Source organism: Saccopteryx bilineata, chromosome 1 (genome assembly GCF_036850765.1).
Source record: "Saccopteryx bilineata isolate mSacBil1 chromosome 1, mSacBil1_pri_phased_curated, whole genome shotgun sequence".
Taxonomy (NCBI): domain Eukaryota; kingdom Metazoa; phylum Chordata; class Mammalia; order Chiroptera; family Emballonuridae; genus Saccopteryx; species Saccopteryx bilineata.
The window spans coordinates 85702685-85714833 of NC_089490.1; the positions used below are offsets into that span (position 1 = coordinate 85702685).

General features: G+C 46.7%; 1 protein-coding gene across 1 annotated transcript in view; it reads right to left on the reverse strand.

The window, feature by feature from the left end:
- The window catches only part of MEI1 (meiotic double-stranded break formation protein 1), a 92054-nt gene that overhangs the window by 51146 nt on the left and 28759 nt on the right, over positions 1 to 12149 (reverse strand). Inside the window, exons 16-17 of the mRNA XM_066253074.1 lie at positions 5949 to 6009; positions 4651 to 4748 (exon numbers count right to left, since the gene is read on the reverse strand). Coding sequence (XP_066109171.1) covers positions 4651 to 4748; positions 5949 to 6009 — 159 coding nt within the window. The remainder of the gene's footprint in view (positions 1 to 4650; positions 4749 to 5948; positions 6010 to 12149) is intronic.

The following is a 12149-nucleotide window of genomic DNA, read 5'->3' on the forward strand; positions in this document are numbered from 1 at the left end:
TGTCTCTCCCTGTTTCCAGCTTCAGAAAAATGGAAAGAAAAAAAAAAGTAGTGCATAAGGCAGCAAGGGTACATGCAAGATAAAAGAAAATCAGAATCCCATCTTCCTTTATGCAGCTTTCAGCCAACTAGGACAGACTAAAGGTGACATGGATACATTTGTTCATTCATTCAACAAATGTTCACTGAGTGGCTACTCTGGGCCAGGCTGTGAGACACAGGCCTCACCTCCAGGGAGAAATAAGATAAAGAGATAAACAGCCTGACCAGGCGGTGGCATAGTAGATAAAGTGTTGGACTGGGATACAGAGGACCCAGGTTCAAAACCTCAAGTGAGCATGGGCTCATCTGGTTTGAACGCGGGCTCACCAGATTGAGCGCAGGGTTGCTGGCTTGAGCATGGGATCAAAGACATGACCCCATGGGTCACTGGCTTGAGCCCAAATGTTGCTGGCTTGAAGCCCAGGATTGAGCAAGGGGTCACTTGCTCTGCTGTAGCCGCCCCCCTTTGCCCCCCGTCAAAGGACATATGAGAAAGTAATCAATGAACAATTAAGGAGCCACAATGAAGAACTGATGCCTCTCATCTCTCTCCTGTCTATCTGTCCCTCTCTCTCTCTCTCTCTGTCTCTATGACAAAAATAAGAGATAAATAACTGCAGGACATGTGACTAGTGCCATGTTCAAGTGGAAGAGGGAGTGCCTCAAGCCTCCTGGAGTCAGGAAAGCAAACTCAAAGAACTGTGGAGGATGAGCAGAAACAGGCAGACAAGGAAGGGAAGAGAACCTAGGGCAGGGGTCCCCAAACTTTATACACAGGGGGCCAGTTCACTGTCCCTCAGACCACTGGAGGGCCGGACTATAAAAAAACTATGAACAAATCCCTATGGACAATGCACATATTTTAAAGTAAAAAAACAAAACGGGAACAAATACAATATTTAAAATAAAGAACAAGTAAATTTAAATCAACAAACTGACCAGTATTTCAATGGGAACTATGCTCCTCTCACTGACCACCAATGAAAGAGGTGCCCCTTCCGGAAGTGTGGTGGGGGCTGGATAAACGGCCTCAGGGGGCCGCATGTGGCCCGCGGGCCGTAGTTTGGGGACCCCTGACCTAGGGAAAGAAAGCAAGGTGTTCGGAGGCCCAGAGGCATAAGAAGACATGTCATATCTATGGGGCGGCAAGGAGCCCAGTGTGACTGCACCATCAATGAACAGATGTGGAGTGCCAGGAGTTGTGGAACTATGTAAGGAAATCTGTAGTTAGACTGTGAAGAGCTTTGATTGCAGAGTAAAGAATTTGGATTTTACTCTAAAAGCAGATTCCTAGATTTCTTATGAAACCTCAGCTTCATTAAAAAAGGGTATTTTGTGTGTATATGTGACAGAGACAGAGAGAGAGAGGGACAGATAGGGACAGACAGACAGGAAAGGAGAGAGATGAGAAGCATCAGTTCTTCCTTGTGGCACCTTATGTGTTAATTGATTGCTTTCTCATATGTTCCTTGACAGGGTGGGGAGGTTGAGGGGTACAGCAGAGCGAGTGACCCCTTGCTCAAGCCAGCAACCTTGGGCTCAAGCCAGCGACCTTTGGACCTTTAGGCTCAAGCCATCGACCATGGGGTCATGTCTATGATCCCACGCTCAAGCTAGCAACCCCACACTCAAGCTGGTGAGACCGTGCTCAAGCCGATGACCTTGGAGTTTCGAACGTGGGTCTTCTGCATCTCAATCCAACACTCTATCCACTGCGCCACTGTTTGGTAGGCAAAAAAGGATTTTTTTGGGTTTTTTTTCATTTTTCCTAAGCTGGAAACGGGGAGGCAGTCAGACAGACTCCCGCATGCGCCCGACCGGGATCCACCCAGCATGCCCACCAGGGGGCGATGCTCTGCCCCTCTGAGGCGTCACTCTCTTGCATCCAGAGCCACTCTAGCGCCAGAGGCAGAGGCCACAGAGCCATCCTCAGTGCGCAGGCCATCCTTGCTCCAATGGAGCCTCAGTTGCAGGAGGGGAAGAGAGAGACAGAGAGGAAGGAGAGGGGGAGAGGTGGAGAAGCAGATGGGTGCTTCTCCTGTGTCCCTGGCCAGGAATCAAACCCGGGACTCCTGCACTCTACCAGGCCTACGCTCTACCGCTGAGCCAACCGGCCAGGGCAAAAAAGGGTATTTTAATACCAAAGGAGTATGGGCCCTGGCCGGTTGGCTCAGTGGTAGAGCGTCGGCCTGGTGTGCAGAAGTCCCGGGTTTGATTCCCAGCCAGGGCACACAGGAGAAGCGCCCATCTGCTTATCCACCCCTCCCCCTCTCCTTCCTCTCTGTCTCTCTCTTCCCCTCCCGCAGCCAAGGCTCCACTGGAACAAAGATGGCCCGGGCGCTGGGGATGGCTCCTCGGCCTCTGCCCCAGGCGCTAGAGTGGCTCTGGTTGCGACAGAGCGACACCCCGGAGGGGTAGAGCATCGCCCCCTGGTGGGCAGAGCGTCGCCCCCTGGTGGGCGTGCCGGGTGGATCCCGGTCGGGCGCATGCGGGAGTCTGTCTGACTTTCTCTCCCCGTTTCCGGCTTCAGAAAAATACAAAAAAAAAAAAAAAAACACCAAAGGAATATGAATGAAAAGGACCTCAGAGCTTAAAATCTGAATAAAGTCAACATTATGAAAAATTTACTACATACTCTAATTTCCTACATTTTACCACAGACCAGAGAAAACTCCATCCTGTCTGACAGTGCACACAGACCTAGGTTGAAGGCCAGGGGAGTTAAGATGTTAAGATCTGGTTTTCAGAAAGATCCTTCCAGCATGGGTAGAGAATGGTTGGAGGATGAAAGACTAAAAGCAGGACCAAGTTGGAGGTCAAACTAAAAGGTCCATCCTGCAAGTACAATAGGCCCAGGGTCAAGTAGAGGATGAAAATGGAGACATTCCACAGCAATGTGTTAGAAAAAGCCAGGTTCAGGGTTCCTAATTCTTAGTTTAGGGCTTTTTTCACCAAAGCACACTATGAGAATTATGAGGTTAATAAAATTAATACCCTTGAGCCTTACACATCCACCTGTTCTCTCTTCTGATATTTTAAAGCAGTCTGCCTGTAATAAGGTCTGCTGCTCTTCCGGTGCTCTGAGATTTGACAGCATCTCAGGGTCAAGGGAGCAAAATGAAGAGCTTCTCAATCTGACAAAAGTGGGAGTTTCCAGCAGCAGTAAGGCTGGCACAGGTGAGCACAAAATGCTGTTCTGATGTGGCTCCAACATGGTCTTAGGCTGCCAGCATGGCAGAATTCACCGTGCTATTCTTTCTACAAGCCAGACCACACCTGAATGGGCAGAGAGCTGTATGGGCACCCAGCAAGGAGCAGCAATATACTGAGAACTAGGAGCCAAGCCATGCTGGAAAGAATGAAAATGTGCACCTGGGCTTCTGTCTCTCTCAGCGCAGTGTCAGAGAAGAGAAAAAGAGGCCCTGACTGGATAGCTCAGTAGCACTGACTTGAAGTAAAGAGGTTACAAGTTTGATCCCCAGTCAGGGCACATAGAGGAACAGATCGATGTTCCTGTCTCTCTTCCTCTCTCTCTCAAATCAATAAACTAAACATTAAAAAGAGAGAGAGAAAGAGAAAGAGAAGTTTGGGAAGTGAAGAAGATGAGAGTCTTCATAAATGTAAAAAGAGGCAACACCAAGTCTTACCCCCCAAAAGATATAATATTTGTTGAACGAACAAAATAATGGTTAAATTGTTTTATGTTGTACCAAGAGAGGTCTAAGATAGAGGAACTCCTTAGGGCAAAGAACATACTATATCCACAGCAGCCTCTAGGCATCCCCTGGCATACAGCAGCTCACAGAATATTCAGCTAAAGGAAAAACTTTCAGCTGTCAGCCCTGTATTCTGCATGGGCTTCCTTTACCTCACTCAGACCTCTGCTAACATGTCACCTCCTCATGGGGGTCTTCTCTGACCACTCTATCTAACATGTCCCTCCTTCCTCCATCACCCTCTTTCCCTTTGCCCAGTTTTATTTTTTATAGCACCTATCTATCCCTGACACTGTATCTATGTGTTTATTGTCTGCTGCTCCCGTTCCATGAGAACAGGGCTTTGTATCCCTAGCTCTATCATCAGAGCCTGGAATAGTTTGACACACAGTAGATGCTCAAGAAATATTTCTTCAATTAAGGAAGGAAGAAACAAAACAGGCTGTTTAAGATACACTCCTCACAAAAATTAGGGGATATTTTATAGCTTCATATTCATTTTGAAATATTCCCTACTTTTTATGAACAGTATATTTTGTGTAGAGGTCTTTGATGGTAACAAGCAGAGAGCAAGAGGTCTGGTGTGAGGGATGTGGCAGAGCAGATGGTCAAGGGAGGAATTGGACTTGCTGAGCTTTAGGGTCCTTCTCGACCCTTAGAGTCTAAGGGTACAGGGGCCTTGGATTCCATCATTTTCTGATTCTATTATCTCATGTCCCTAGAAACTAGCTGATGGTTCCATCATCCCATGATTCCATGCCTCCTCTGGGCAGCTTCAAGCAAAGGGATGTTCTTATTGAACTGACTCACTCACTACCCAGCAAAACAATAAGGCATCCCGACTCTAAAAGACCACCACAGACCTCAGGAGTAGTCAAAGAGCAGCATCTTACCTTCTCGGGAAGGTGGTTCTGTCTTCTCTAGAGCTGAGAAGAGGTTGATGCACAAGTAGTAGAGGAAACTGGAACAAACCTGGTTTAGGGCTGAGTGACTTAGAGGAAGAAAGGAAGAGAGAACAAGAAAGACAACATTGCTACTTTGGCTGGGACAGCATTATCCCTACCATGTGCTGGGGCACCGATGCCTTGGCTGGAGCCCAGTGAAATTCTAACTACAGCCCTGGTAGAGGAGGTCCAGAGGTAGCTGTGGAAAGTAAACATGAAACCTGCTGCCCAGAGCTGTAACTTGGGCATTTGGCCCATACAGGTTTTGACTAAAAATTTGCTAAAATAATAAATCAAGGAAAGCTACAAAGTTCCAATTTCACAAAGCATACAAACAAAAAAAAAGTGCCCCTGGGTCAGGAAAGGGCTAGGAAGTACTAGAAGAGAAGCTGTTGAACCCAAGATCGGTACTCAAGGAGAAGTACGAACATCCAAAAATTGTGACTTGGAATCCAGATGGGACCCATATTTTCTCCTGAATACTGGGTGTCCTATTCAGAGATATGAAGGAGAGCTAGATATTGCACTGTGGTCACCTTGTGGAATGTAGGCAGTAACAAATGGAACCTGCCAAGTAAATGCAGAGACAGGTGGCAAATCATAAACAGGAAGATAAAGAAGGCTGCTCTAGACACCTAACAAGGTGACAACTTCTCTACTTTGAATAAGAGTCTTTTCTAGAATTGCTTGGACACTATATCTCTTACTCTCAGAGGCCTTGGTTTCCCCATTTGTTTTGTTTTTGTTTTTGTTTTTATTTATTCATTTTTAGAGAGGAGAGACAGAGAGAGAGAAAGAGAGAGGAGAGAGAGAGACAGAGAGAGAGAAGGGGGGAGGAGCTGGAAGCATCAACTCCCATATGTGCCTTGACCGGGCAAGCCCATGGTTTTGAACCGGCGACCTCAGCATTTCCAGGTCGACGCTTTATCCACTGCGCCACCACAGGTCAGGCTGGTTTCCCCATTTGTAAAATGAGGGTTTACACAAATGATCTCTAGAACACCCCCAGTTTTGATGTGATAGGTGCCCATCCAATTATCACATGGAAGGAAAGCCTTACCAGAACCAGATTAAATAAAAACTAAAGAAGCAAGTCCAGCTCATATCACCATTTGCTGAGTAATTCTGACATTGTGTTAATCCCCCCACAGCCCCCATGGCTAAACCATATCAGTCAGAAATTTCTACTTGTCCAGTCAAGGACACTGGCTCCTTGGCCATTAACTTTTGCCTGGTACCATACATACCTTAGGCCACTGCAGAACCTGGCCTTCAGTTCCATAGTCAGTCGTATGAAGGATGAGGCAGCTTGGGAAAAGTAGGAGGAAAGCAGAGAGCAGTTTAAACCAAAAGCATTTCAGAGATTCCCAAGTCTGGGTGGTACTGAAAAGAACTATTTCTGAAGTCACACAGACCAGGGTTCAAATTTTGCTCCATCACTACCTAGTACTGTGACTCTGGAGCACTTTTTTAACTTCTCCGAGAATCTGTTTCAATATCTGTATCTCACAGGTTGTTGTGAAACTGAGATAAAAGCAGAATTCTAAACAAGGAGAACATCAAGAGCTCCCAGTGCAACAACTCCAGTGCTGGGGATACAGTAATCTGTCCTGGGGCTAAGGCATATAGTAAGAATTTACCAATAATCCCTGATTTCTCAGCAACTTTCTGGGACAACAGTTTAACCCATAACTCCCCCTGGGAGGGGACATCCAGCTTGCCTGCTGGAAGGGCTCCTCCTGGCTCAGTCTCTCAGTGACCCAGAGTTTCTCCACCCCCTAGGCCAGGTTTTTGGTCAACTCTTGGCTGGCAGTGCCTGCTTTCTTCTTCTCTCCTTCAGGTTAGGCCCCTGATCCTTTTTTTGTTTTTGGGTTTTTTTTAACAATGTTTTTTATTTTATTTTTTATTTTTTCCATTTTTTCTGAAGCTGGAAACGGGGAGGCAGTCAGACAGACTCCCGCATGCGCCCGACAGGGATCCACCCGGTATGCCCACCAGGGGCAACGCTGCACCCCTCTGGGGCGTCGCTCTGTTGCATCCAGAGCCATTCTAGCGCCTGAGGCAGAGGCCACAGAGCCATCCTCAGCGCTCGGGCCATCTTTGCTCCAATGGAGCCTCAGCTGCAGGAGGGGAAGAGAAAGACAGAGAGGAAGGAGAGGGGGAGGGGTGGAGAAGCAGATGGGCACTTCTCCTGTGTGCCCTGGCCGGGAATCAAACCCGGGACTCCTGCACGCCAGGCCGATGATCTACCACTGAGCCAACTGGCCAGGGCCCCCTGATCCTATTTTATCTGGCTTCATGCTACATAGATCTCCCCATACACAGCCTTTCTCTCCATTCCTTGCTCTCCACCACTGCTACCCAGAGGTACGCATCTGAAGCTGAACCTATCTAATATACCAAGACTGGATCCTCCTGGCTCTTAAAGTATGGCAGGCAGGACGAGTGGATAAAAAGAAGGAAAGAAGTTTGTGTCAGCTGTCACACTGACTAAGGGATACAGCCATTCAGAAAATCTGCATATGTTATCTCACCGTATTTCCCCATGTATAAAATGATCACATGTATAAGATGCACCTTAATTTTGGGGCCCGAAATTTGAGAAAAAAAAAAGTATTACATAAAGTTATTGAACTCAAGTTTTATTCATCATAAAATTCATACAACTGCTCATCACTGTCAAAATTCCAATCCATTAGCCTGTCCTCATCTGTGTCTGATGATGAATCACTGTCTTCAACAATAAGTGTAAAAACAAGCATGTAAAAGTGGGAACTGCAAGTAAAAAAAAGCTACAACCACTGCATAAGATGCACCCAGTTTTTGACCCAAAATTTTTCGGAAAAAATGTGTCTTATACATGGGGAATTACGGTAATTCTCATCATTATCACATGTTCTAACTGAGAACACTGGAGATAAGAAAATTGATTTGCTCAATATCAATAGACAAGGGAGAAAGTAAGAATCCCAACCCACAACCATTAACAACAAAGGTCCTGCTTTTTCCCTCTGCCACAAAGGCTCCCACCCTTTCCTAGAAGCTCCCACTCATACTTTCTACATGGAATAGCTTCCTAAGGGTTTCCTGTGCTCTGTTCTTTTCCTGGAAAGAACAAAGATCCTTCCAAACTGGGACAAGGGACCTCCCCAGGATGATCCAGACCATCAATCAGAAACTCCCTTGGGAAGAATGAGATGTGACAATGGAACCAGAAGTTAGATCACTGCAAAACCATAAGCCAAGCCTGACCAGGTGGTGGCACAGTGGATAGAGCGTTGGACTGGGATGCAGAGGACCCAGGTTCGAGACCCCGAGGTTGCCAGCTTGAGCTCAGGCTCATCTGGTTTGAGCAAAAGCCCACCAGCTTGAACCCAAGGTCGCTGGCTCTAGCAAGGGGTTACTTGGTCTGCTGAAGGCCCTCGGTCAAGGCACATATGAGAAAGCAATCAATGAACAACTAAGGTGTCTCAATGTGCAACGAAAAACTAATGATTGATGCTTCTCATCTCTCTTCGTTCCTGTCTGTCTATCCCTCTCTCAGAGTCACTCTCTCTGTAAAAAAAAACAAAAACAAAAACCCATAAGCCAAGGAATGCAATGGCCTCTAGAAGGTGGAAAAGGTAAGGGAACGGATTCTCCCCTAGAGCCTCCAGAAGGAACCAGCCCTGCCCACATCTGGATTTTAGCCCCCTATGGCCGATTTTTGGACTTCTGACCTCCAGAATTATAATAAACTTGTGTGGGTTCCCAAAGAAAAAGAAAAGAAATTCCCTCAAAATCCCAAATCCATTTTACAGACAACTTCAGAAAGCATGCCCTCATCTCCCAGCTCTGGATCCTGCCCCTCTCCTTGCTCTGCTGATTACCCAATAATCACTCTAATTCTGCTAACTAGTAGAATTAGTAACTCCTATTCTGCTAATCAGAATATGTGTTTCCAGTCTTAGGAGGCAAATTAGCCTTTCTTAACTCCATGTCCCTCTTCAATTATACCCCCATTTGTCACCTCCCTCTCAAATCACACTTACCAAAAGAGTTGTCCATCATGTCTCTCTACTGCCTCTCCTCACACTCACACTTCGACTCACTATAAATAGCGTGGCTTCCATCCTAGCTGCTCAGCCAAAGTCACTAAGAGCTTCCATGACGCCGAGTCAGTGGATATTTTTCAGTCCTCATCTTACTTGATTTCTGATACTCCCTAATTTATAAAACTCTCTTCTTCACTTGGCTTCCCTAATGTCATACTCTCCTCTTTTCCTCCCTAGCTCTCCAATAGTTCCTTACTAGTGAGCGTCCTGTAGAGTCACCTCCTTCTCCTAACCATTAAATGTTGCTCTTGATTTTGTCTTGGTCCCTCTGATCATCTTTTTTTGTTTGTTTGGTTTTTTTGTTTTTTTTGTATTTTTCCGAAGCTGGAAACAAGGAGAGACAGTCAGACAGACTCCCGCATGCGTCCAACCGGGATCCACCCGGCACGCCCACCAGGGGGCGATGCTCTGCCCCTCCAGGGTGTCGCTCTGTTGCGACCAGAGCCACTCTAGCGCCTGGGGCAGAGGCCAAGGAGCCATCCCCAGGGCCCGGGCCATCCTTGCTCCAATGGAGCCTCGCTGTGGGAGGGGAAGAGAGAGACAGAGAGGAAGGAGAGGGGAGGGGTGGAGAAGCAGATGGGCGCCTCTCCTGTGTGCCCTGGCCGGGAGTCAAACCTGGGACTTCTGCACGCCAGGCCGACGCTCTACCACTGAGCCAAACTGCCAGGGCTCTGATCATCTTTTTACAGACTCACCCTTGAGGAATCTCACCTGTTCCCCACTAGAGAGGGGGCCTCTCAAGGACAGAAGTCTGTATTGTTCACTGCTACACCCTTGGCCAGAGGACAGTACCTTTTATGTAGTAGGTGCCCAACAAAAATTTGTTGACTAAATAAAAGGCTGGATGCTCAGGACTTTTATAATTATATCTGAAGACTAGATCTCTCCCCTGACCTCAGACACATAGTCCATTACAGATCTAACATTTCTACTGGGATATCTCACAGGCATCTCACATTCACCTTGACCCAAAGTGATAATATCCTCTACTCCCTTCCCAAATCAGATTTCTTCCAGTGAGCCCTTTTCAATAAATAAACCACCACCCATCAAGTCAAGGCATTACCCTAAACTGTTCCCTAACCCTTGGGGATTGTTCAATGTCCCAATACTTCTTTAGAATCTATCACCAACCTGAGTTAAGGCAAGAGGCTGAACTACTTGCCCCATCTTGCCTCCCTTTAATTCATGGTCCACACTGCTCCAAGAAGGATCCTTATAAAGCAGAAATCTGCGTATGTCCCTCCCTTTCTTTAAGACTCAAAGCTCCTAGTCCAAATTTCTCACATGGCCAACAAGGCCCTGAATGACTGAGCCCTGGCTACCTCTCCATTGTAGACTTTCCACTATACACTATGTCTATGTAACAGAAATAAAAGAAGACATTAAATAATAATAATAAAATGCAAGCATAGCAGAGATTTTAAAAACAGGCTCTACAGTCATATTCTGAGTTTGCCTCCTGGGCATACCACTTCTACTCTAACCTCGGGCAAGTTTCAGTGCTCTCATCAGTAGAATGAGAATAATCACAGTATATAATTCCTAGGCTTTCTCTGAAAACTAAATGAATTAATACATGTAAAGCACTTAAAATAGCACCTTGCACATTGTAAGAGTTTAATAAATGGCGTGACCAGCCCTGGCCGGTTGGCTCAGCGGCAGAGCGTCGGTCTAGCATGCGGAGGACCCGGGTTCGATTCCCGGCCAGGGCACACAGGAGAAGCGCCCATTTGCTTCTCCACCCCTCCGCCGCGCTTTCCTCTCTGTCTCTCTCTTCCCCTCCCGCAGCCAAGGCTCCATTGGAGCAAAGATGGCCCCGGGCGCTGGGGATGGCTCTGTGGCCTCTGCCTCAGGCGCTAGAGTGGCTCTGGTCGCAACATGGCGACGCCCAGGATGGGCAGAGCATCGCCCCCTGGTGGGCAGAGCGTTGCCCCTGGTGGGCGTGCCGGGTGGATCCCGGTCGGGCACAAGCGGGAGTCTGTCTGACTGTCTCTCCCTGTTTCCAGCTTCAGAAAAAAAAAAAAAAAAAAAAAAATGGCGTGACCAGGCAGTGGAGCAGTAGATAGAGCGTCCGACTGGGATGCAAAGGACTCAGGTTCGAGACCCCGAGGTCGCCAGCTTGAGCACGGGCTCATCGGGTTTGAGCAAAGCTCACCAGCTTGAGCCCAAGGTCACTGGCTCGAGCAAGCGGTCACTCAGTCTGTTGTAGCCCCCCCCCCCATCAAGGCACATATGAGAATTCAATCAATGAACAACTAAGGAAACGCAACAAAGAATTGATGTTTCTCATCTCTCTCCCTTCCTGTCTGTCTGTCCCTATCTGTCCCTCTCTCTGACTTTCTCTGTCTCTCCCACAAGAAAAACAAAAGAGTTTAATAAATATTAGTTATTATTAGTTATTAATTATTTCCACTTTTCTTCTCCCCTTTGTTCTTGGCTATTCCCACTGCCCATTCTCACCATCACTACCACTTTTTAAGGAACATAAAGGAGACTCTGCATCTGATTTCTGGGCTTATTCTACAGATTTAGGAATTTATAGGGTAAACACTGGAGAAGTAGAAAAGAAAGGTTTACACTGTAGAGGAAAAAAAAGACTAAATAAACAGATGCAGGAAGGCCTGGGGAAAGCTAAAGGATTGAAGAGCCACTTGGGTATAATTTTAGGAAGGCACTTCAGTGTATAGTTAAATAGAAGCTTTCACACAGTGCTAGCCCTGTCCTAGAAGGCATCTAAAAGTATGTGGGGCCTGACCTGTGGAGGCGCAGTGGATAAAGCATCAACCCGGAATGCTGAAGTCACTGGTTCGAAACCCTGGGCTTGCCCAGTCAAGGCACATGCGAGAAGCAACTATGAGCTGATGCTTCCCGTTCTTTCCCCCACCTCTCTCTCTCTCTTTCACGCCTCCCTCTAAAATCAGTAAATAAAACCTTTAAAAATAAAGGTACGTGGGGATGTTTTTCAGTTGTCCCAATAACTGGGGGTACTTCTGGCATTCAGTGCTCAGGCGTAAGAAATGCTAAACATTTTGTGAGGTCTGACAGAATATGGAGTATGACAATAATATGGAAAAAGGTGTATTGTGGGCTTTGAACTAAAATCTCCTTGACACTCTCAGAAAAGTATCAATAAATTTGAGAACTGGCCCTGGTAGGATAGCTCAGTTGGTTAGAGCATCGTACCAAAGTATAGAGGTTGCCAGTTTGATCCCTAGTCAGGGCACATACATGAACAGATTGATGTTCCTGTCTCTCTCTCTCCCATCCTCTCTCTCTAAAATCAATAAAAGAAACATTAAAACTTTTTAAAAATTTTTTTGAGAACTGCTTTTGAGGATGTAGTTTTCTTGA